Raw genomic sequence first — 24633 nt, forward strand, 5'->3', positions numbered from 1 at the left:
TGCTTGCCGGGGTGAATGATGGAAAAGAAGAAGCAGTAGCACGAGCAACATGGCAAGCACTTGGTGTCATTACTGTTGTAGTGAGGTCAAAAGGTCGCTTCCATTACGGCGATGATGGCGGTCTGGCAGATGCTCGACAACAAGTCCACCACCTCTTTCCCATGGGCTTGAGCAGCTTCGTCCGAGGAGGGAGCATCCGAGAGGTTGTGGAAGAAGTATAAAAGCCCTTGAGACACTAGGCCTCAATGCAGTCGTTGCAGTCGAGTGACTTGGAACACAGGCTCATTCCAAGTGAACTTGGATCATGAAACTGTTCATCTTGGCCACCTTGTTGGTGGCAGGAATTGGTAAGAGTCTTATATCCCAAAGAGGTACAAAGTTCTTGTTGGTTAATCGTCCTGATTGTCCGTAGCTTCCACTCATGGATTCCGCTTCCTTGAGGATGGAAAGGAGTATGTCTACACCACTGAAGCCAGGGTCTCGTCTGGAACCATGGACTATGCTCCTGGTTCCTCGGGATTCGCTTACAGGATGACCACCCGAGTTCAAGTCAGCGGAAAATCTTTGAACATCCAGGTACTAAATACTTGGGTCTCTATCTATCACAAGCTGGTATGAGATCGTAGAACAGCACCTCCTTACAAAATGGTACCTGTTACTTCCAGTTCAACGACATGAAGTTCTCCCAATTTGTCGGACTCCACACTCCCAATCAATCGCCCTTTGACTCCACCACCTTCACGGATGTGGATTCTCAAGCCAGCCCGTCTTTCAAAATCACCTTGGGAGATGATGGTTTGTTCAAAGAGCTGGTTGTGCCAGACAATGCCGGAACCTTCTACAAGAATCTGATGCGAGGATGGGCTTCCACTCTCCAGATCAACAGTGGCGAGATTCGAAGCGGAAACAGGGGCTTCAAGAGCAAGGAAGTATGTCTTGTTTTCTCGAATCTAAATAATATGAATATTTCAAAGCATTTACATATTCTTCTTCTTCTCATTGCCCAATTTAGCAATTGATCAATGGTAAATGTGATGTCACCTACACCGTGACTGATAAGGCTGTCCTCAAGTTCGTGTCCCACACTGAAGATTGCGAACACCGTGTTTTCCGTATCATTGATGACTACCGAGGCTACAATTGCAAGAACCCTGGTTATGACAAGGGCATGAACTATCCCAGCTCCACCGGGAACACCGTTTTCCTGACTGAGAAGACCGATGCTGGATACCAAATCAACGCCATCATGACTACTGGTGCTTTTATTGCTCAATTCTATGAGGAGGAAGGCTCAGCTCAATTTGTCTACTCGAACACCACCTCCAAGTTGGTCGAGGTTAAGGGCTCGTCTGGCGATATCTCCGTGAGCGGAGAGACCATCACCGATTTGGCTTACGAATTTTCTGACAAGGAATACAAATGGAACGTGGAACGTGACCTGAAGGCCAAGGAGCCCTTCTTCTCCAGTGGTTCTTATTTCGATGAGGAGTCTGCCGGTCTTCAAGAGGCACTCAAGAAAGGTATCACCTTCCAAAAGACCTTGTTGGAATCTCACTCCACTGAGAAGGAGCATATCGAAAAGGCTCACCGTTATGGTATCAATAGCATCTTGCCCATCATGTACTCAATGGATTACGACACCCTTCGTGGTGTGGCTGATGAGCTCTTTGCCGACAAATCCGACACCGGAGTGATGAAAGCCAATCTTTTCGCTGAGCTCTTGGGTAGTGCTGGAACCACGGCCTCTGCTCTTTTGGTCCGAGACATGGTTATGGAGAACAAATTCGACAACGACCGTGATGCTGCCCGTATCATGTCGGCGGTGCCATTCCACATTCGCCGACCCAATCAACAATTGGTCCAGGAATACGAAAAGCTTTTGAACTTTGATGGTGGCCGATTCGTCAAGATGGCTGCTCCTTTGGCTCTCGGTCATTTGGTGCGCGTGACCTGCGAACGTGCTGGCTCCTTCATGTCCCAAGAGGCCAAGGAATGCGGCATGTCCCTGGGTGCTGAATATGTGAACAAGTTCTTTGACAAGTACCGCACTGCCAGCGATCGTGAGGAGAAGAGTTTGGCTTTGGCTGTTCTTTCCAACTTGCGATGGGGCGGACAATTGAAGGCCTTGCGACCCGTTATCTATGGAGAGATTGAAAGCGACCCTGCTCTTCGTGCCCAGGCTTTGTGGGCATCCGGATGGGAGGCCATGCTTTCCGGCCGTGGTGTGGACACTTTCCTGCCTCTCTTTGTTGACCACTCTCTGTCCCATGAGCTCAGGATCGCCGCTTTGGAGATGATTTTCTACTCTCGACCCTCCACCGCTGAGATGGGCAACATCCTTACCAGCCTGTACAAGGAGTCCAGCTATGAGCTGGTCAACTACGCCTTCACCTTGTTGGAGAAGTATGCCTCTTCCGTGGATCCTTGCGACGAACAGAACCGAGACTTGGCCAAGCATTTCCTCAAGTACATGAAGCAATGGAGTAACTACCAGACTGATTGGGGATTCGGCGTGTCCAAGACCTATTCTCGTCAATTCAACAAGGAGAAGTACGGCTATGCTGGCACTACCTCGTTCTATTCCATTGGTTCCACTGAATCCACCATGCCCTTGGCCGCCGGTTTTGCTCTGACCAACACCATGATGAACACCTACCAAACCTACATGTTTGCCGCTCATTTCCGTCTGGAGGGCGCCTCCAAGGCTCTCATCCGTAAATTTAAGAAGATCGATCCCAACACATGGAAGACCGCTGAACTCGAGCAAATCTTCAATGGCGATATGGCCATCCGTGCCCGCCCTGATCAAGCCGTCCGCGCTAGTATCACTCTCATGCTCAAGGGCGTCGTGGTGTTCCAACGAAGCTATGATGACACCGACTTTGGACCTGACGGCAAGATTGGCTCATTCATGGAGAACGTGAAGGGATTGGGAGACACCTACAGCATCAACCATCAACGTGTTGTCCAACTAGGAGCTGTACTCTACGAGCAACCTACTCCTCTTGGTATTCCAATGGCTGTTATGAGCTCCATCACTTCCATGGGCCATTTGACCGCTACCGTTAAGCGAGGAAATCACCGTGGTCTCCTCTACCGAGATATTGAATACGACGCCCATGCCTTCACCCAGAGCAATCGACTTGCCCTGGTCAACCATCCCATCCGCAAAGCTACCTTCGGTATTGTCAATGACCGCATTTACCACAAGCATTTCCCCAGGAAGATTGTGATTGGCGTGAACCCCATCAAGAAGGAGTTAAAGCTCAGCATCTCTCGTCCCAGATATGACAAGCCCTGGATCGTTTTCATGCATTCCCAAACCACCGTCATGGTCCGTGGAGCTAACCTCCGTGGTGAATATGATGGTCTCCAGAAGAACTGCCCCAGCTGCCAGAACCGAGTGTTGATCTCCCGTGGCCCTAATGCCGTCAAGACCAGGTCCTTTTTGGATCGAACCAACGAGAAGGCCGGTAGCTACTTGTATGGCGAATACTTTGATTGCGAGATGGACGTCAGCCGTGGCAACACCATCAAACACACTTTGGGAGCTTTCGCCCCCTACAACAAGAACCCCAAGAGTGCTTGGACGAGCGTGGTCATGGGCATCCGTCAAGTCCGTGCCTTCTTCTACCTCTTCCCCAAGAACGAGCAATGCGGTGCCATGCTCAGATGGTCCCAATCTGAGGAGAACCCCGTCAAGGAGATTGATATCACCATCCGCGGTAACGTTGAGTCCAATGGCGAGCGCATGTTCTTCCGAGGAAGGAAATGGTTCATCAAGGCCCTCATCAAGGCCAAGGGCGAGCCCACTGACCGATCATACAGGATCAATGTTGCTTATGAATTCACTCCCGGCTACCTCCAGAATAACCTCAAGATCCAAATCAACCGTGCCCCTGTCCCATCTTTGGGCATGAGCCCTTATTCCATTTGCTTTGCTCTCAACAACGAGTACCCCGACTTCAGCAAGGAGTTCATGGGTTATGATGAAAACAATAATATGGCCGTCTCCGGAAAAGCCATGGTCCAATACGGTGCCGTGTCCTCTTGCAGCGATGCTGAGGGCGAAATTCGAGTGGCCTTTGAACACTCCACCACCAAAGAGGCCCGCAGAGAACTCCGGGACAAATGGTACTACAAGCAGTGCATGGAACTCAAGAACTCCAAGGGCTGGAAGTCTCGCTCTGAATTGCCTGTGGCCGAGCCGTGCTACATGACCGTTTGGGATGCCACCAATGCTCGCAAGTACACCTGGGATGTCAAATTCGTCAAGGTACACATATTTGATGTTTGACTCAGCGGCATCTCTTGATCTAACATGCTCACAACCTTCTCATGTTCCTAAACCTATTTTCAGCTCACTCCCCGCATGAAGTCCATCATCTCGAACGTACAGAGCGCTGTTAAGGCCGGTCTTTTGCCCTACTGGGATATGGATCCTGAGGATGAGAGCTCTTCTAATGGCGATGTTGGACCTTTCCTCAACATTGAGGCCACCTTCAAGAACAACGAAAGGAACGTCGACATCAAGCTTGAGAGCAGCCAAGGCCAAGAGGAGTTCAACGATGTGCCTCTCCGTCTCAACTGGTCCAAGAGGCTCAGAAATCTCAAATTCACCAACACCCTCAAGCGTTTGTTCTACTCCAGGATCATCAGTAGGTTTCTTCATCTTCTGAAGTTCGTGGATTCGTCTTTTACACGTGTATCAATCGATTTTTTTCAGACCCTTGCATTGCCACTGACAGCACCATCCGCACCATGGACAATGTGACCTATCCTTATGAGGCCAGCTCTTGCTGGACCTTGGCCAGTGGCCATTGTGGACCTACCCCTACCTACGCCGTCTTCACCAAGAAGGGATCTGGTATGCCTTTGGCCGCCAAGGTCTTCATTGGAGGACACGAAGTCGAATTCACTCCCAACGGTCCAGGAGACATTGGAATCACCGTCAACGGTGCTGATGTGTCGGTCATCGACCAAGGGGAACACGTTCATACTCAAGACAGCGTTGAAATTTTCAAGTAAGTTTCCAATTTGATGGTTGGCATTCTCGCGGTGAAAGGACCCCTGATTGGTTTTGGTACTAATCGAATTTGTGCCTTTCAGGATCTTCCGCTGGGGTTCTTCCTACCACGTGTACTCCTTCCTGAAGGTGTGGGTGACTTACGACGGTGGCTTCATCGAAGTGGTTCCCGCTCCCTCTGTCAAGGGACAACACTGCGGTCTTTGCGGCAACTACAACCGCAACCAACAAGATGAGTTCACCGCCAAAGATATGTCCCGTCTCGACAGCTCGTCCGCCATGGTTGAAAACTGGCAATGGAAGTGCTAAGACATGACCATTCAACAGGTTCATTCAAACAACCAGATCTGCAAGCAAAATTGAACAGCCTTCTCTTCTTTTGCGAGATGCTTTCCAATTTTGACAGCCAGGAATTGACCTGAGCGTGTCTGAAGCAATGACATTGTCATCATCCTCTTTGAAATAAGTAATAAAAAAGAGTATTACAACATGTTGTTTGATTGAATCCCTCCCCTCGAGTTTGGCCATTTTACCCTCGGCTTTTAGGGCGTCTTTCCGACTAATCCCTCACCCAATTAAAGAGGGATCAAGGAGAGAAATGAGGTTCTCTCACACGAGCCGCCATTGTGGCAATTTGTTGCTCGTTGTCGTCGTCTCCTTTACCCTTAACCTGATGGCTCAGATCGGCATTCTTTCTTCAGTCTCATCCATCTCTCTCCGTGGGTCTGTGAAGCGCTCAACCCTAATTTAATCTTTCCCTTCATTATTCCCATCAAATTGGTCTTTTCCTTCTTCGCCTCTTGTTCATCTCCAGCTCTCTCTCACTCACTTCAGAAAATCAGGGAGTGTACACACAGCTTGAATGTAACGTGTATTGGGGAGTGCCTACAAATCTACATCAGTTCCTTCCTCTCTCTCTCTTCTCTCCTCTCTCTATCTCTTTTTCTCTCTCTCTTTTTCTTTCTTTCTTTCTTTCTCTCTCTCTCTTTCTCTCATTCTCCTCCGTCAAAATCTGTTCTCCCTTCATTTCAGCCACAGCAACTTACCTTCCTTCACCCTTCGCCTCAATCCACCGGGTGTAATGAACAAATTGCTTATCACTTCATAAGAAGAGCTCATAGGAACCATTCTTTGTCTGAATCAGTCCATCCAAATTGACGAAATCTTCGCCAGAAACTCGACCTCCAAATCCGAAAACATTCCTTCCTCCAAGTGGAAATCTGTACCCATAAAGAACAAACAATTGACCTTTATCAGACATTGATCGAGGTCGATGGGAGCCTTTCAAAAGAATTTCGGCTCAACTCGGAGTGGGAATTGGTTAACCACTTGTGCATACTCATGGCCGTTGAGCCAATAGCGAGGCGTGTAACGCTTGCCAGGCCCTAAAGGGCGCAGGATCAACTCGGACCGATTACCATTATCTGCTCGACAGCCGGCGAGTTTGAGGGTTTGAGAGCCTGAACCCCCAACGCACCCGTCAGCTAGCTCTTCAGGCGCAGTCTTAAGTCTAGAGATGGTTTCTTGGTTGGTTGGTCGGTTTCGGAGCGCTTTCCAGGTACTAACAAGCTGACACGCTCAGAAATTAAGCAATTTAAATTCATTTTAATGCTTCTAAATTATAGCGAACAAAGAATCTTAATTGGTTTGGTTGCGGCGGGAAATCCTCGGCGATGATTCGCTTTTGGGGTTGTCATGCTTGACCCAGAAATGAGCACGCCATGGACTTGTCACAAGCATACATGAGATGAAGAAAACGAGTCGGGGCTTGAATGGATGGACTTGGAAGCATATTCGGTGTATGAACGAACTCCCAACTCCCAACTCAATGAGCAGAAGGAATTTTTCGCTCTCCGGCAATTAACTCAATAGAAGCGAGAAGGCTCTAATTCATGGCTTCGCTTGGGTAAGACCAACAAGGAAAGGATTAGAAGAAGCTTGAAAAATTTGTGAGATGACACCCAAATGAGCATGCGAGAGCTCAAGCAAAAAGAAAAGAACGGGCCCTTCCATTGACATCGTCTTTCTCACATTCATCCCGTCCAAAACATGGATTTGACTACTGCACCCCAAGCATCCAAATTGAATGACCTTTAGCCATCAAGTTAAAGAATCTGGACAAGCCCAGACAAAAATCTTCCCCTCAAAACAATGGTCAAGCTCACCTAAAACTAATTAACTGCCAAGGAATTTGACCGTTTAAACCCAAAACATGGGTTTCATGGCGGGGCACAAGCCTCCTCTTCGACCACTGAACCACTGACTCTGGTATATGGGGTAAATGGGTGGTAGGGTGTTGCAACAAGACGACGAGTCCAGTTACCTTCTTTCCCCTGTTCACGGTCCAAGTCAATTGGAATGAAGTGAATAGAATGACATTTGGATGACACGTTGTTCACTTCATCTCGTTCGTACCAAAATGTCTAGCAAGGTTTCGGGGGACGCTTCGTTTTTTTCGCTTCGTCTACCATTGGAATGCAGTGGGGCATTCAAGTAAGGAACAAACTCACAATAAGCATGACTAAAACAGGGGTCACCAGGGCTACTCACGATCTTTGAAAGGCGTTAAGTGGCTTCGTGAATAATGAGAGTTAAGTATGTTTTACCAACCTGGGCTAGCTTCATTAGCTTGTGAGGAAAAGATTTTGAAAAGTAAATCGAATTCGTCAGAGAGTTTAAAACTTGGTTGGCGATTCGAGCGGTGTCATCTTACAACAACTTGCCATAAAGATCTCTTAGTCTTGAAGTGGAGTCCTTTTGGTCAATTTATTATCATTTGAGACTTCTGCCTTGGGTGGAGAAGTGCAAGTGTGCTGCTTAAACTAAACAACTCTGCAATTGCCTTAGAACTTGGTTTATTGGTAGGGATACGGGGAGCTTTCATATTTATTGTACCAAATATTTCCATTTGTCTGCACTATCCTTTTTCAGAATATGGGGATATAGATAATGTGCTCTGCTTTTTATGGTGGTGTCTGCACTATCCTTTTTCAGAATACGGGGAGATAAATAATGTGCTCTGTGTTTTTTCATAGTGGTAGAGAACAAAAATTGAAGAGTTCAAAAACCACTGCAAAGTACTCCATCATTCATTCTTATTTTATTTTCTACTATTTATCAATATGTTGATACAAAATCTTTTCAGATTGCAACTCCTCACATAAATGAATTTACAAGTAGCAGATTAATTTATATGTAAGTAATGTCCAGAAATGCAAATTGGGTCAATAATATCAATTGTTGCATTAAATTGTATTTTTCTCCATAGAATTACATCCTGAAAAGTTCCCTAAACAAATGGCAACAAACTTGCACTGGATTATGGAAATTGGAACAAAATTTTTGGTCATACAGAGGAATTTATGCTTCAAAACCATATCAAAAACATACTATAAACGCAGTACAAAACCAACAATATAAGTTTCACCTACAATGAGCCTTTCCTCTCAAGATAACATTCTGGTACAAACAGTTCACGTGTTCATTCAAGTGATCTAACATGGACAGTAGAACAATAAATTGTAAAGTATCCTGAAGTCCACAACGACCCCAAAATGGCAGTATCAGAAGCCACGCTCTCAATATCCCACATGAAAGCTTGTGTCCATACCCAAGCAAGATGTCCCAGTCCAGCCCCGGGAAAGAAGAAGCAGCCCTCTGAGTGAGCGAGTAAGTGAGTGAGTGAACGGAGGGACCCGAGCGATTGTCTTTCACTGGGGGAAGGAGAGATGGGAGTTGACCCCCTGGGGCGTCAATTTGCTGCTCCGTCTGTTTCACCTCAAGGGGCCTTCTCCAAGTTCATCCTCGGATCAGCTTAGACTTGGATCCTCCATGGTAGACTCGCCAGACTTCTTGTTACCCTTCGATTAGTAAAACAATCGCTGCCGTGCGTCTGTTGGTCCACTTGCCCTGTGCTGACCTGTTGTGGTCCTTGCTCTAATCCGTTTATGAGTAATTGATTTGGATCTGGAGATTCCGAACTCAGTGTGAGCATCGAGGGTCATTAGAAAATCCTGCCACTTTCTACACCAGGAATGCACCTCGATGTCAACGGGACTGGTTTATGAAAAATTGTCTTTTAATACGTGAAGATATTGAGCTATTTGTTAGTAATGCCCAGGTTGATTAATTTCGGTACCAGCTTTTTTAGGCAGAAAAATTATGACAATTTTTCTCATTTGTGACTGGGGCTCTCTAAAACTCTTTTGTCCCTGTTAGCATGAGAGGCTCTAAATATACAAGAACATTACTTTACAATCATCCAATGTAAGCCTGTTGTTACAATAATATACATAACCGTAAATAATACATTTAAAAATATGTATCGTTACATATTCCTTGAACTCTTAGTACTTTGATTCCTGTAGCAATGGTTTTGGTAGTTCGTACAGCCACCCCGGGCAGATCCAATGGAATGGTTGGAATGTATCACATCGAGAAATGACCATAATTTGTTACCCTAGATATCTTCTTGGTACACGTAACAAGACGGATGAACCTCGCCCTGAGGATATTTGATCGCACGGATTCGTAAATGTCTTCAAGACAAAAGACTTGAAAGTCAATCAACGCGTTCAAGGCTTGGATCAGTCCCCAATTTGACAGTGGAAGGAAAGACAGTTCCAAAAACCTTGAAGCTGCAAGCGAGAGAGCGAGAGAGCGAGCGAGCGTGGGGATGATGATTATCAAATTCTTGAGGGCGCTCGTCGTGGCGAATAATCACATTAAATGGTTTGACACCCAGTTAATTAGAAGCCAACATAAGAGCCAAGCTTCTCTGGTTGCTGTTTGGCCCATCTCTGCCAACAGATCAAGATCATTGGGAGGAAACAACAAAAACAAAGTAGATTGGTGGAATTTCTCGCATGTTTCGAGCGTTGCCCAGCGTCCGTGTTATTTCGCTGGGTGATGAAAGAAACATCAACTCGGACGGATAAAAAGAAGGCATCCTTTGGGGGTTGACAGGCCGAAATTTGGAATGTCAATTATATGCAGTAACGAACTTGATTGCAATTCCCAACATCCAGATAAACTTCGGTCAAAAAACAGATATGAGGTCCGGAAAAATGGATGGTATCTCTCAACCTCGATCCCGGTTAAGTGCTTAGAAAATGAAGTCCTCTCAGATGGTATTTTAGGGCCAGGTAAAGCACTGACGACGAAACATCGGCCAATGGACATGCTCTGAACTGAGTGTTATCTTGAGACATATAAATCGGGCAAGCAGGGTTCCTCGTTTCTACATTTGTGGAAAGAAAGGCCTCCCATGGAGCGAGACATATTACACTTGCTGTGACCATTTTGACTGGAGCTGTGACTTCCAAGTGACAAGTTTATTTACTCCCATCGTGCCAAAGAGGCTTTGTTCAGCTCAGATTTAAGACCTCATGGTAATTACGTGCCTCACTCACGGTTTTTTAGCACAAGGACAAAACAGTCACTCGAGAGCATCTCTCGTGCTTTTGTGCTTTTTTCTCTTCGTCTTCTTCACTATCTTAATTGCTTAAGAATGTGGCCATGCCACTCTAAAGATTTCATCGAAACCCTCAGCTCCATCTCATCCAAAACATCCAAGCATCCGAACCCAACAGGGTCACGGGGAGTGCTTCTCTCAAGCCAGATCTGGTCTGAGATCTCCTTCGGAGTTGTGCTTGGCAGCAATCCTGGAAGCGATGGTGGCTCTCCAATCTCGCTTCAGATTGGATCACAAGATTATACAAAAATGTTTGGGAGTTGCTTTGGTGTGGACCAAACAAAATGACTTCTTTCATTCCTAAGCTGACCAATTATTTCAGTACAGTTGACACTCGGGCATGAGAAGTGTGAGAGAAACCAAGAGAACTGGCTACTAATCAAGACTTCCATTCGACGAAGTTACTCGCCAAGTCCATTCGTAATTCGTTTAACTGGCTAGTCTACATCACTGCGGCATTGCACAGATGATTCAGGCCGAAGCAAAAGGCATTTACGTTAATTGTACTTCTGAGATTGAGTGGCTACTATTACATGTGCTCTCCTAACAAGATGGTAATAGGTGGTTAGTCAAGAACATTCATCTAAATGCCTTTACCCATGCACTGACATCATAGTTGCTCACATCTCTGGAGCAGAGATAATCAATTCATGTCAAACCCAATTCGGTGCATTTGAGCGCTATGCGTTAATTAAAATGAATTCAATCAAGGTTGAGTGATTAATGTAACATGGTTCCGACAACTATTTCCACCTCTGACATTCACTTGTGCCAATTTCTGGAATTGGATAATCTGACAAGAACAAAACTCTTTGGGTTGTACTCATGAACTACGCGTCTATAATTTTCTCAGGCTACTTAGACCGCAGAACTTGCCAGTCCCTATCAACTAATGCCAGTCGCTTAAGCCAAGTTCTCTCAAACAGAATTGAGCCTTTGTACCATTTTGCTCCAAAAGTGACAACTTCTTCAAAAGCCAACAACCATGCTTAATCTGAGTCTGAGAGCTTTTCAAAAAACGTGCGCTCGTGCCGCCCTGGCCCTGGATAATGGATAATAAGCCGAATCTCATCAATAATAGGGCACATGCCTGGCTCTCAGTCTCAAATTAAGCTTCTGATTGATGATATTAGACCGGACTGGATTGCACTAGGAAAAAAACTCGTACTCAAAAAAAATCTCTTCTTTATGCATCTACACGGTCATTTATGGCTCCAAGAAGTGAGTGGTTCAATGTTGACTATAAAAAATATTACACTTAAAAAAAATTAGGCAATTTTAGAATAATTCCCCTAGTGATTGAGAGAGTCATCCACCCACCACCTCGTTCATATCTGAGCGCTTCCAGAGCTCTGAGATTTGAGATGAGAGGGAGAAAGGGCCAATCAAGTGATTGCCCGGCCAATTAGATGGAAAAATGCCCGACTTATGACGTTCCTCACCGGCTTGAATGGATCTTTAATAACGTGGCAACTTTAATCATGATGGCGATGGAGGTGGAAGGCATGCGCCCAATGTTTTGGTTGACTCGTCGATTTGTCTGACTGGATGGAGAGGGAGGTGATTTAGATGAAAACAAGAAGAGCGATCCGAAGTTTTCCCCTGTTTCACGACCAAAACCTCAAGGATGATCATCAAAGTTGCTCTTTGATGCTTTGGCCATTCTGGAGCATCACATAACAGTGAATTGATTCCCCTTGGCTCACGAAAAATGGGGCATTTTAATGGTAGTTCGTGGTCAGAGGGAAACGATCATATGCTCAAGGCAGCTCATTTAGGGATGATTAGAACCTGGTCAGCTTATCTAATTATCCAAGTCAGTTGTCAGTTGTGCAAGCCAGCCGGCTCACTCCCCAACTCCAAAAGATCATCTCAATGCTCATTGAGTTTGGAAGCCTCCATTTTGACGGTACTTAATTTTGGACTTGGCTAATTTCTCTGTTCGGGTGTCTTCCGTTGATTTGGACGACGAGGTGGACGAAGCAGGCAGAGTACTCATACAATGGTAAGTAGAACAGAGCTGAGCGCCCATTGGATGAACGCTTTGCTGCATGTTGGGACGAACAAAAACGGGTAATAAATAATGCCTAAATGCCCGCTATTTGGACTTATTTTCCAATGCTTTAAATTAGTATAAATCATGGCCCGTCTTGTGAGCTGAAGGGGAATGCCTATTATGCATTATACTAAACCCGTACTTTTCCGAGCTTGTTTGCCGTCCTCAGCGCTACTTGGAGTTATACCACATACAATACGTACCTGTTCTACCCACTCCTTCTGAGATCCTCCTCGAGGTGCAAAAGGTATTGGCGGTTTGGCAGAACAATGTTTGGAAGTGATCCAGGTATGCAAAGTGAGGCTCTTTTAATTTGAGGAGTAAAGTAATTGTGAAGCTACCGAGAGCGCGACCAATTTGTCGAATGTATTGAGCGAGAAATAATTAAGAACGCCTCAAGACAATGAGCTGGAGCCGAAGGATCACATGATTTGTAGGACCATTTGCCAATATTCCAACAATTAAACTGCAAGAGCCCACTTGATCTCATGGGTAGATAACCATCTTTAGGAAGACCCCACCATTCGCCGTAAACATGAGGTTGGCTGTGAACAATTCTCGAGTGGTTTTAAACTTGAACATTTAGGTTTGAGGCCAGTTGTAAATCACATTAATTGAATTGGCCGAAGTCAGCTTTTATATACGATGCCAATTTCAAGGATGAGCAAAAGTAGCTTTTAGCACAATTATGAGACACACAAGTCTCTTTATGACTGTTTTATTTAAAGCACCAGCTCAATGTAACATATATTTCATTGCCAAGTGCTTGCCGAACTTATTTATATTTATTTCTTAAATTCAATCTCAATTTGTAACATCTACGAATAAAGTGAACTCTATCCCTATTCAAAGGATAAACGAACCCTCTCAGCAATTTTGAGAGTCTGCAGTGACATGAAATAAAATGTCTTGTTGAGCGGCAAACCAAATTTGGACCAGGCAATATTTTTACCGACAATCTTTATCATATTGTACAATAAACACATAAGCATAGACAATCGAACAACAAATCACTCCATGCACCAAATAAAATTATATCTCAACCCTTAAAATGACTGTTTTACTCTGTTTTGCTACGTTTTCATATTTTCTTTTTTCTTCTTTTTCTCGCCACTTCTTTCTTCTTAGCTCGAACTTGTATGTTTTCCTTCGAATCTTCAATTCATCTTGTCTTCTTCGAACTCACGTTACAGTGTTGCAGCTTGGCCTCTGAAACATTATTGAGTGACTATCAATGTCCTGTATCTCTCAGCCGTGCAGGTCTTGGTGAAAACAAGCCTTTGCTTACCCAAAACCCGAAGTATTACATGCTCATGAAACAGTTGATATGTTCAGTTCCAAACCCTAAAACTAGTTGATGGCACTGTCTCCTGATGACCAATGTATTCCTTAATCTAAATTTGTCTAATCTATATATCAACAAAAAAATCTCGGTTGTTTAAAGGGTATCTCCATGGTACTTAAAAGACTCATAAATAGCCAACAGTACATATGAATGCAAAGATAGCTTTGCAAAACTGATCTACCACAAGCGCATTAGATTTTGGCACTCTTCGTAGCAAATATCCGAGAAAAACTATGTCTTTCTTTGCAGTTCCAAAATAACGCATTTGGCTGGCAATACCGTGCAAAACCCACTCATTGCTATAATTACCATATGCGAACAAGAGCTAAAACGACGCCCATCGCAATAATCGCCCAATTACAACTCAAACCTCGCGCCCTTCGCGTCTTCCCAGCTCGTTGCGTTCGACTTGATGGAATATGCCCTTCGCTGGCTGAGCTTGCTCTTAATTCCTTTGTTTCTCCAAATGTGAATATTAATCCTCATCTACACATTGAATAAAGGGTGAGGAGAGCATTAAAATTTTGCGATTTTATCACGGTGTCTCCCACCTCGTCTTGCTCACGCATGAAATTGAGCAAAGCAAGAAATCATTCTCGGGTGATTATCTTTGTTCACGCTCTCACTCCAATCCATTGTGGTGAGCAATGGGCTCAGTCATCAGACAAGGGCACATTCTCCATTCCTTGCATGCTTCAGAGTTCTCCTCAAGACCAGCCATTGAGTGCTGGAGGTGTGACCATTTATGATGGGTTGAAAAGTGGGCATAAAAGAGATTCCGTTTTTCCTTGGGTTCTTGTCCGCTCAAGAAATAAGATTATTATACCGTGGATTTGACAGCACCTAGTTAGTTACATGGGCAACAATCGGCCTCGAAACCCCGAGATTTCCGGGCTAGTGTCGACTAGACATGGCCATGCCAAACCTCTGGGTGATTCAATTTGGCAAATGCTAAATCAAGAACGGGTTCATGAAGAGTGCATGGAAAAGAGAAGAGCCAAGCTCCAATCAATTTCCATGGCGTGCTTTATCAATATTTATTAACGTAAATTGCCTCCTTAAATCTTAAAGACCTGATGGAGAATGGTGCATTGTTAATTGTGACCATAAAAGAGGCCAAACCATACTCCACGCGAGCCACATTCTGGTCGTTTAGAGGCGCTTTGTTTGGCTCGGCAAATGGGTACCAAAATGGCTTGAGGGTTGACGGAAATTTGGTCCAAATAAAAATACCCCTTTGAGGGCATACCTGTTGGACTCCCAGTGGGTTGGCCTGCTCAAATACCATAGCATCATCCTGCTAAAGGATCTCTAATTGGAAAGTCAGCAATATTTATTGCTTCGCCTGATCAGAGATGCTCTGTACGAAAACACTTTTCACCCTCTGAATTTTTATGTTGTTTTTTTTTATCTAAAGGGCTTGATTTCAAATTTTATAAACCAATTAAAGCATTGACTAGGTAGGCTCCCTACCTCTTGAGTATCTGAGCCAAGTTATATAGCTTTTGAAAAATAGCTCTTTCATATTTTCTATATTACTTAAGCAGATACAAATGTTGTTTAAACATGATCTATCATTTGAAAACAAGAAAGAAAATGAATCAAAACGAAGAAAGAGCTTCAGTGTAATATATTTGACAAAGATAGAATCTGAACACGTTCATTCATGAACCCACAAAGAAATAGCTATTCTCTTGCTTCCAATCCAGCCAAGTACCAATAATGAGATTTTTACCTCTTTCAAACTAGCAGTCCAGTCCAGGAGGGTGTTTCAGAGTTTGAAGAGGATTTTTCTTCCTCGTACTCGTCCATGGCAAAAGGGGTAATTAACCAACGATCGTGATAGCTCCCTGCTGTCAAATTGCATTTTTGTTTTACCAAGCAAACTTTTTTTCTCCTTCTCCTTTTGAAGAGAGCTTCTAATCAGCTCCTTTGATTCACAATCCAACTATCACTTACCGAATGCGTTTTCATCAAGATTCAATTGAGCCTTCTTCAGAGGCCGTTATGGTCGAATCTCCTCCTGAAGAAAAAGAAGAAGCAAGCCTCGAAATCACAGAGCCTAAAGGGAGGGAGAGGATAGAATTAACGAAAATGGTGGTGGATCAAATGAAAATCAGGCCATTGTGGTGTTGGTTTGGAAATTTCAGCACTTCGCCCAATGCAATTATCTGAACAATCTGGCACCCCAAGACCACTTCCAAGGAATAGACCAGACACTATCCTGGCACAAAACCATCCATCCAGAAGGTCAAAATGTTTGCAACAAATCGAAAACAAGAATTCAAGAGTGCCCTCAAACATACTGTATGTACTGTACACGTCGACATCAGCCATCGCACATCACGAGTAAGGGCCACTATTTGAAAGCTCTAATCCGATGCTGAATGCTCTAGATTCAGTAGTATGAATGTCACATATCAAGAATTCCTCGGCTTGTCAAGATAATCCCTATGGACTTGAGTGATCCACATTTTTCACAGCTTGTCGTTGTCAACAGAGGAGATTGGTGGGTCGAAAAACAAGCAGATGCTCATTAGCATCACTTTCAAAGGTGGACTCCGCTTTCTTGCTACCCCAGTCCGTCCCTTCAGCTGTGGTTGGCCCCGGGTTGGCCCCCACCACTTCGGGGGATTTCGAGCATGATTCGCTCGCTACCACTCACTGAATGCCCATTAATGTCCCTCAATTGTGGGCTTTTGTCCAAGGGTGCCCTACCCCGTGTTCACTCTTGTTGTTCTCAATCTACATTCAAAACACTTCCAAGTTTTTTTGACTGTTTGGAGATCTTACCTCACGGCCAAATGCTCTTGCCGCTAAAAGTCAAGGGTTGCCAAATTGGATGCAGAAATGCAGTCGAATTTGGACTTCTCTAATTATCCCTTGAACGGTTGACCACGAATTGTTTTGATCTCAATTTGTTTGGCTTGAAAAATATGGTATCTATATATACATATATATATATAGTGACTTTAGCCTTAGAGCAACCCTGGAGGGAAGCATGATTATTGGGCCGGAAAGTGGCTGATTATGCAAAGTGATGCTTTTCAACAGCGTCAATTTTTCCATCTTGTTGACACTTTAAGGATCACGACACATTGATCCTCATCTGGTTTATGTCTAAGAGCACGTTGGGAACCTGTGATTATTCCAGCATTCCATCCCAAGTTTCCTCACCCCCTTTTCACATGACCTCATGATCAATTTTGAGGGACGTTGGCATTAATCAATAGAATAAACAAAGAACACGGGTTCAAAAGCACCACCCGCTGGCGCAGATCAATTTCCAGTCGAAAGACATGCCTCAGGACCAGGAGCTTCACTCATAAAGATAAGCTTTACTTGATACGAATACAAGCAGATTGTTGAAAAATGTTGTTTTTGTATTTTAGATGTTTGAATTTCGTTTGGTCTTTCAGGAAATTGGGGCGAGGATTTGATTGATGTTTAACTTAGGTTTTGCCAATGAGTCCGGTTTCACGAGTTTGAACTATAATGGGGTCGCCATTGTCAATCAGAATGGTTTCGCATTTTTCTATTGACTTGTTCGGATTCATTTTTTTCGCATGTATGTTTGATGTGCTTGGTTTTGTGTTCCAACCACTATCTACTGAATTCATTTTCATTCAATTTTCTTCCATCTTCCAAGACGAAGAAAAGCGTGAACGTGAACCAACGATGCTGATCATCATCATTTAACCATCCAACCAACCAAGTTAACAACCAACCCGCCAAACGTTCGAATGAAGACCACTAAGAACTTAAACAGCGGGATCGAGAATAGGCCAGTTCTGGAGATTGTGCCGTCTTCATTATGGATCCACTCCAGCTCACGCTGAAAGTGAAATGTGAAATCTTCATCGAAATGGCGGAACTCTACCGCCTCAATCGCTCAAGTCCTTGACCCACAAGTATGTTGTATATTCAGTAATTGAAATTTCAGGTTTAGATCAGCAGGTAGGATGCAAATGCTCATCGCTCATTAATGTTCCCATTGGTTAAGTTTCATGCCAACCCCAAACCAACAAAGATCGTTTATCTGTCCCTCGAAAAATGCGCTTCAACGAGACGTCGCGTTATCAAGGAGGAATGAAGACAATTGAGACACTAACACATCAATTATGATGAGACTGATACCTCAAGGCACCCTCCAGACTTGGACGAAGGCGAAAGGCGAAAAATGAGCTCAAAGTCTTGTTCACCTGCTTGTTGCGTATGCAATCAAATGAAAACCACAAAGCTTCTGCGGGAAAACGCCCCAGATACTAGTGAGTGGCATCTTTTGAAATTCCACACTGACTGAAATATCGATCTAGATCGTACTTTTTTTATTTTTAAAAAATACTTATCACTCGAATTGGAATGATTTTGCTCAAAGTTGAATTGGGCCGTTTTGTCTTTTTTTCGTTCTACCTTTCGTGCAAGCTCTAATTTGGACAGTGTGTGTTTGATCTTTAATATTTTGGGGCTCGTTCGAGGTGATGTCTGTTAAATAGGCCAGATTATGAGAACGTTTGGGTGGAACGGAATGTCAGAAGTTGGAAGGAAGAACAGGAGCTGGAGTATTATTTGTTGGTAATTGTCCAGTCATCAACTTAATAGATCTCTCATAACTTGCTTATGGCACTTTGATCGGTCTTTCTCGTTCTTTGTCTCTGTCTTCTCTGGAATGGAGGAAATTTCTAAATCCCAAAACCATCTGGAATTGATAATCCAGAATCTAAGGCTGGCTCTTCTTGGAACCATCCATCCCTAATTCGGGGGCAATTACCATTCTGATGAAGATGAAGAAGAGCAGCAAAATTTGAGGGCCAGGTTGCAGAATGAGGGTTATTAATCTTGATCAAGTCCTGCTTCAGAGGAAGGAAAAAAATCTCTGCGATCCTGAACATAGGAAATGCCATCTATTAGGAGGACTTCGAGATTTCGGGACAGAAGCTCGTGTTCTGACCTCCTTAGTCACTTCTTGGTAGCCAAGAGCAAAATTAAACATCGATTCTTGGGTTCCTGGGCATAATTGGGCACAATGACCATCTCTACATCGTTTCTACCACCCATTATCGTCGGATCAGAAGTTAAAAAGGGTCGTCAACTTTAATCGATGAACAGGTACCTTCAAACCAAGGTTTTAGTTTCTATGCATTTTGATGTAGCTCGAAATACGAATGTGAATAACCTGAGCTAAAGTATGGAGATGTGACACAGACGCCCTGAGACTCGCATGTGAATGTACCCACCAGCCCTACCATCAATTTATTTCAGAGGTATTTTAATAAGCACTTGCACCCGGTGGAAAAATAGGCATTGATGAATGTGTTTCGCCACTAAATGAACATTCTTTGAGTTCTCTAATGGTCACATCATCGTTTCAAGTCCCTTAGTATTGGCTTACTACGTCCTTACCTGAGGAGACTCCAAAGGACTCTCGGAGGAACCGTTTGTTTCTGCTCCCGCTTCTTCTGACTTCTCGTTTTGCTACTGGCGGAAAAGGCACACATTTTAAAGTGTTGTCTTGCCAAGTTCAGATCTTGATAGTGGTTGCCATTCCTTTGATCTGTGTCCATTGATAAGTCTGTTGAGAAATGATCTCCGAACCCATGAGTGACGGGTCTTGCGTAAATTGACTCGGGCTCCCAATGAAAAGCGTTCCAACGGCCTACCAAGAGGGAGACAATTTGCAAGCATATTTGGATAAAATGGAGCTTTCAAACTGTCGTCTGACCCCCCCCCCTGGATAAGCCCGATTCGGCTTGACTAGGTTTGGCAATGGTCGGCCATGTCAGCTGTTGCTTGAACGAGCGATCTGGAAGTGGAGTGTAGCTACAATAAATTGAGCTAGTAGCACTATCTTGAGATCCAATAGTATGTATGTGCAGTAGTTTGGTTTGGTGCTCAAGTGTCCAGTGTCAGTTGGCAAATCCCATGGAGGCAGAATCGAGTCTGGTCTTTGGATTCCCTTTGATCTCGCGGGTGATTATTCAATTATGGATTTGAGGTTGGAGCGAGAAAAACGCGGGTGGGATTGTCTTTTGAATGAAGCGCCAAGCACGCTGAACTTATCTTTTGTTTGCTTTGATGTGGCTTTTCAGAACCAGACCCTTGTTCTCGTCCTTCATTATTATCCAAATTAGATTCTATTTGGCGGTGGTCGGTCTTCCCGAGTAATTTGGTCAGATCCCATTGGAGGCGTAGTGATGATGGCGATGGGAGCAGAATTAGTTACTAGAGGAGGTAGGTAGAGGAGTGCATTTGTCTTGTAATCCGCCTCGGCCCAGACACTTAATTATAGTATATCAAGGATAGCTTTTCCGAGGGAGTGCCAGGGAGTCAATTCCCTTTTCTTCCCATTTTCTCTGAGATGTTTATTGCCTGTTAATTGGTATAATTTCAGGTCTCTCTCACTCTCCCAAAAGCGATTTAGCCGAAAGGAGCCAAGGCGGATGTACGCCCCCCCCCCCCTCGACCATTGGACAGGGCCATGGGGCCATCCGGCCTGATATCAGCGATTGTTTATGGTCATGTTAGGGTCCAAATCGTGTGGCAACCCTGGGCACGAGCATTGCGCCGAGTAACTCGGTTTAAAATGTAAGTGGTACCTGTGTGTACAAAGTCGTTGGAACTACTTAGCTAGTTGGTTTGTAATGGTAGCCCCCAGACCCAAACAGGGTGGGATAATTCAAAAATTTGTTGTTCACCTAGACTAATTCGAGCCTCCTGCGAAATGGTTACGTTCTTGGCATGGTAATGGTTCGTGAATAAACTGAATATCTTTCAGGACCAATGAGCTTTGGAGAAGTACTCCGGTGAAGTAAAGTAGCGTCAGAGAAATTGAAACTCGTTTGAGCTGAGAAGATATCAACAAACTTATCATGCTTATGTATGAGCACATAAGCAATCTCAGCCCCTGATGACGGTGAGGAGATGTTTGATATTGATTACAAAGTGTTTTATGATGTACTGACATGAAAATCCTCGACTCTCGCCTCTCTCTGCTCATGAAGTATTTACATTGGACTTGGCCACGAACACCGAGTTTCAAAACAAATGAAGTCGAAGGATCCAGCGGGAGTTAAATATCTTTGTCAGCATTCCTCCCAAGACCAATTCGCTGTTATTTTGACAGATTTAAGACTGAGACTCAGCACAAGGGTGACTGGATTTCAAAGAGCGCCCAAGTGGTGACAAATGGGAAAGGAGAGCACGATTATTTATCACAAGAATCCGGTCCGCGGGGAGGAAGAAAACGAATGCTCGGTTCATGATTTTTATGATCGTCACTCCAGTCGGTCGAAGAGGATAGGAGAGCTCATATCACCATCATCATCATTATCCATACACCAGAGCTTTTTTATGCCCCAAGGGAAATTTTTAAAACGAGCCGAGTCAGCCCAGAAATCAAAGCCAAACATTGGGATGATTGACCATCTCTCTGAGCAAGTGGCTCGTGACTAGTTTTAATCTCATCGAGATCCTGGCCGAAATCCGTGATCAATGTGTTTCCCAAAGACTGCCTTTTCCATCTCGTCCAAGGTGGAATGGACTCGGGTCGGGATTAGACAAGAATTTGGAGGCCAGCCACTCTGTGAAGGGGGGAATAACATTTGTCTTTAGGTGCTAAATAAGCATGATCAAGAGGTCAAATACCTGATAATAGCCCGACGAAAGACGAGACCCCGGACAATGCTGGGACAAAGAGGTACTAATTTTATGGAGCGGTTGCCCCCAGCGAACCAGCCAAATATGACTGCAACGGCTACAACCAACCATCATGAGTCGGCGATCACCTCAAAGGGGGAAGCGAAAGAAGAATGGTTGAACAACTTGAAGACAACTCAGTGCCCTTTGAATTCTAATCGGGTGGATGAGATTGCTCATTGTCAAAACATTCCTCAAGTGATTTCACTTTGGAACAAGGCGAAGGACAAGTCCGAACCTCTTCTGTCCGCAATCATTTACTGAAGAAGTCGACTTCTGATTAGTCTGCGTACTTTTTGGACCCAATTGGACGACGACTCATATAAGCCAAATTAATTAATGAATGGAGGAGGAGTCCGTAGGCTCCCAGAGCTGGCCCAAGACTTCCAAGCGCTTGACTTGAAACTCAAACAGAGACGAACATTACATTGGAACCAGAGGTGACAGGGGAGAGGTCTTTCTTTATTCAGGATGCACAATAAATGGCTAAAAGACATAATCATGATTACATTCTATGGAAAGATAACGTTGGCTTAAGACGGTTCTTTTCTCGATTTGCGACTCACAATTGTGCTCATTGTGTTTGAGTGGGGCAAGATTGGAGGGCCTGCTCCCAGTGGCAGCATGGGCCTTGGGTTGGGGCATTTTGGTCTCACTTTTTGGCAGATTCACCTCAAGTCCAAAGAATGCTTGGACTCGTACAACACCTTCGCCCTTTCAACCAAGGCGGCCTGGTTGGCGGGTCATAACGATTCAGGCCTTCGGTGATTGCACCCTTTGAAGACCCAAAGATGTCTCTGACAATAAATATATGCTATACAATAGACACAAAAATGAAGCGAGAAGGATGAATTCAAACTGGTAGAAGAGCAAGAGTGTTGGTTTAGTATAGAACCGTGGTAGTGATTAAAAGACGACGAGGACAAGGAGGCTGAATAAAACACGACGATGAGGAAAATCTTGTCGGAGGACAAGGACAAGGAGGAGGAGGTTTAGGAGCTGGGGAAGACACTGATGATGCGAAGTTCTTCGGGTGTCATGAAATTAATTAGAAACGAGATAAATAGCCGAACTTGGTCGCACTCCACTTATTCATGTCATCTTTATGAATCACAGTCGATCTCCTCCTCATCCGAAATGCCGTCATCCTCCTCGTAATGGGTGAGCGAGAAATCCGCCGCGCTCATTTGAGGTGGTGGCGGCCCTGCGCGAAAAGCGCCTCCACTCCCGCCACCGCTTCCCAGTCCATTGGCACTGCCACCTCCCGATCCTCCGCCATTGCCGCCACTCTCAACAGCTGATCCTCCGCCGTTACTGCTGCTGTTGGCGCTACTAGAGCCGGATTTCGAGCCATGCTGCATTTGTTCCTGCTCTTGTTGCTCACGTTTGTGCTTTGTTCGGCGATTTTGGAACCAAACTTTTACCTGGAACGTAAAGAGATGAGAGAATGTCAAAACGGAATATAAGGTGGGTGGATGATTGTTGCTCTTTGTGTTTGTTTGAAAACACAACACCTGTCTCGACATCAGGACGGATATAATTATCAAATCAAGTCCTAATTACCTGACAGCTTTATTGTAACAAATTGAAGAGGAGAAGCTATTACTATTAGTTAGTGGAGCATTGCAGTGGAGGCCTCCTCCCTTGTCTTCAAGAGGAACTTAGAGGCAACACGATTTATTAGTCATTAATGAACAGGCTCAAACACACTTGTTCTGTCCCAATAATGTTCGCCGTGCTGTGCATTGGTCCTGCCGGTTTTTTTTCGGAAATCAAGATCACTATTAGCATACAATCTGAACGTTGAATCTCCCCTTAATGCCCTCAATACTAGGCACTTCCATCTATCTTTGCTTCATCTACCTTAGAAAAAATACAACCACCGTTCGTTGCAAACCGAATTGGACTCAAGAATTCCACCTTGCCGAGTGCCAGAAGCCACAAAAATGCTGGAGAGACAATAAATTGCACCAAAATTGACACCAATTGACAAGAAAGGAAGGTCAAAACAAGCTCTTTTTATCTTTGGAAATTTGTCTTCCTTAAATCAGGAGGGTCAAGCACATCTTGAGTGACTATCTGGACCTCGAGACAAGTTCCATCGTGGTTGGTGAGCATGAGCAGTTGTTCTTTGGGTGCCGAAATCTTCGTGGAGAACCACCCGTTGGATTGTCAACCGTTGAGAGGCAGGAGTCGCTCTTTGACCACCATCCCACTTGACCCTAGGACCAGTTTTTTGCCCAGGCATACTCACTAACTGACTCTAACTGAGCGAATGAGTGACTGCGTAACCCAAGCTAACCCTGTTTTAGCAGATCCTTTGAAGCGAGGGGTGTGGAGATGGGCACGTTGTATACCACACATGTTTAATTGGCTCATTGTGCAGAAATTGGACGTTTGTTATCGTCCCCATCGATCGATCGATCGATGTTCTCACATATTTCCTAATCTGGATACATGATGTGCCCAGTAGTGCTGAAGTAGTGGAAGTAGTAGTAGTAGAATGTTCTCAAACAACCACTGCCATCAATGTGTTACTGTCATTATTCATTAATTTCACCAATCTCGCCGTGGATCTTTTTTTCGAATTCCGAACCTCAACCAGATTTGGAAGTTGGCGCTAATGAGAGAAAGGAATTCATTTCTTTTGTACTTAATATTCAGCTCAGTCTCTCAATGCCGAGTTCAAGAATCTCTTCAATTGGACTCCTGTTCAGGGACACAAAGAAAACGAAACGACGACAGATCCTATCGCCCTCATGGACCATTATTACCGTATTCCAAACCTCTACAACCCTCAGATGACTTCACAGCAACTCACAATCGGGTTGGCAGAGATGTGATTTGTGATTTAGTCCACTGCATTACGACAAAGCAATCGTCGCCAGCGTCCCATGGTAAATCGGAGTTTATCATCCAATCACGGAACAGAGGACGCTCTTGGGATTAGCCTTCTCTGTTCGCTTTGAATTGAGTTGGGGTTTCAGTACAGATGGATGAGAGCGAGAAGAGCAAGAATAGGAAAGGCAAAGGAGGGG

At 44.5% G+C, this 24633-nt stretch overlaps 2 protein-coding genes and 1 long non-coding RNA gene across 3 annotated transcripts in view; 1 reads left to right on the plus strand and 2 right to left on the minus strand.

The window, feature by feature from the left end:
- The first annotated feature begins 219 nt into the window (after window positions 1–219).
- LOC131881304 (uncharacterized) lies at window positions 220–5514 on the plus strand. The gene is made up of 7 exons (XM_059228138.1): window positions 220–347; window positions 413–576; window positions 666–929; window positions 1013–4276; window positions 4361–4658; window positions 4727–5024; window positions 5110–5514. The coding sequence occupies exons 1-7, from the start codon at window positions 305–307 to the stop codon at window positions 5333–5335; spliced, it is 4557 nt and encodes a 1518-aa protein (XP_059084121.1). The 5' UTR covers window positions 220–304; the 3' UTR covers window positions 5336–5514.
- A 7980-nt stretch (window positions 5515–13494) lies between these two features.
- On the minus strand, window positions 13495–16634 carry LOC131880802 (uncharacterized). Its single transcript, XR_009373296.1, has 3 exons — window positions 16207–16634; window positions 15860–15962; window positions 13495–13764 (listed from the first exon to the last, which is right to left on the minus strand). It is a non-coding gene; the product is annotated as an uncharacterized LOC131880802 (long non-coding RNA).
- Window positions 16635–22024: 5390 nt separating this feature from the next.
- The window catches only part of LOC131880832 (homeotic protein empty spiracles-like), an 11074-nt gene continuing 8465 nt past the window's right edge, over window positions 22025–24633 (minus strand). Inside the window, exon 3 of the mRNA XM_059227542.1 lies at window positions 22025–23019. Within this exon, the coding sequence (XP_059083525.1) occupies window positions 22699–23019 (321 nt within the window). The 3' untranslated portion in view covers window positions 22025–22698. The remainder of the gene's footprint in view (window positions 23020–24633) is intronic.

The sequence above is a fragment of the Tigriopus californicus genome, chromosome 5 (assembly GCF_007210705.1).
Source record: "Tigriopus californicus strain San Diego chromosome 5, Tcal_SD_v2.1, whole genome shotgun sequence".
In the NCBI taxonomy this organism is placed as follows: domain Eukaryota; kingdom Metazoa; phylum Arthropoda; class Copepoda; order Harpacticoida; family Harpacticidae; genus Tigriopus; species Tigriopus californicus.

What these genes read in the sequence shown, in the direction of transcription:
- LOC131881304 (XM_059228138.1), top strand. Translation starts at nt 305, where the DNA reads ATGAAACTGTTCATCTTGGCCACCTTGTTGGTGGCAGGAATTG. An exon ending in GGGGCTTCAAGAGCAAGGAA is followed by an intron (nt 930 to 1,012) that starts GTATGTCTTGTT and finishes TGCCCAATTTAG; the next exon opens with CAATTGATCAATGGTAAATG. An exon ending in GGGATGTCAAATTCGTCAAG is followed by an intron (nt 4,277 to 4,360) that starts GTACACATATTT and finishes ACCTATTTTCAG; the next exon opens with CTCACTCCCCGCATGAAGTC.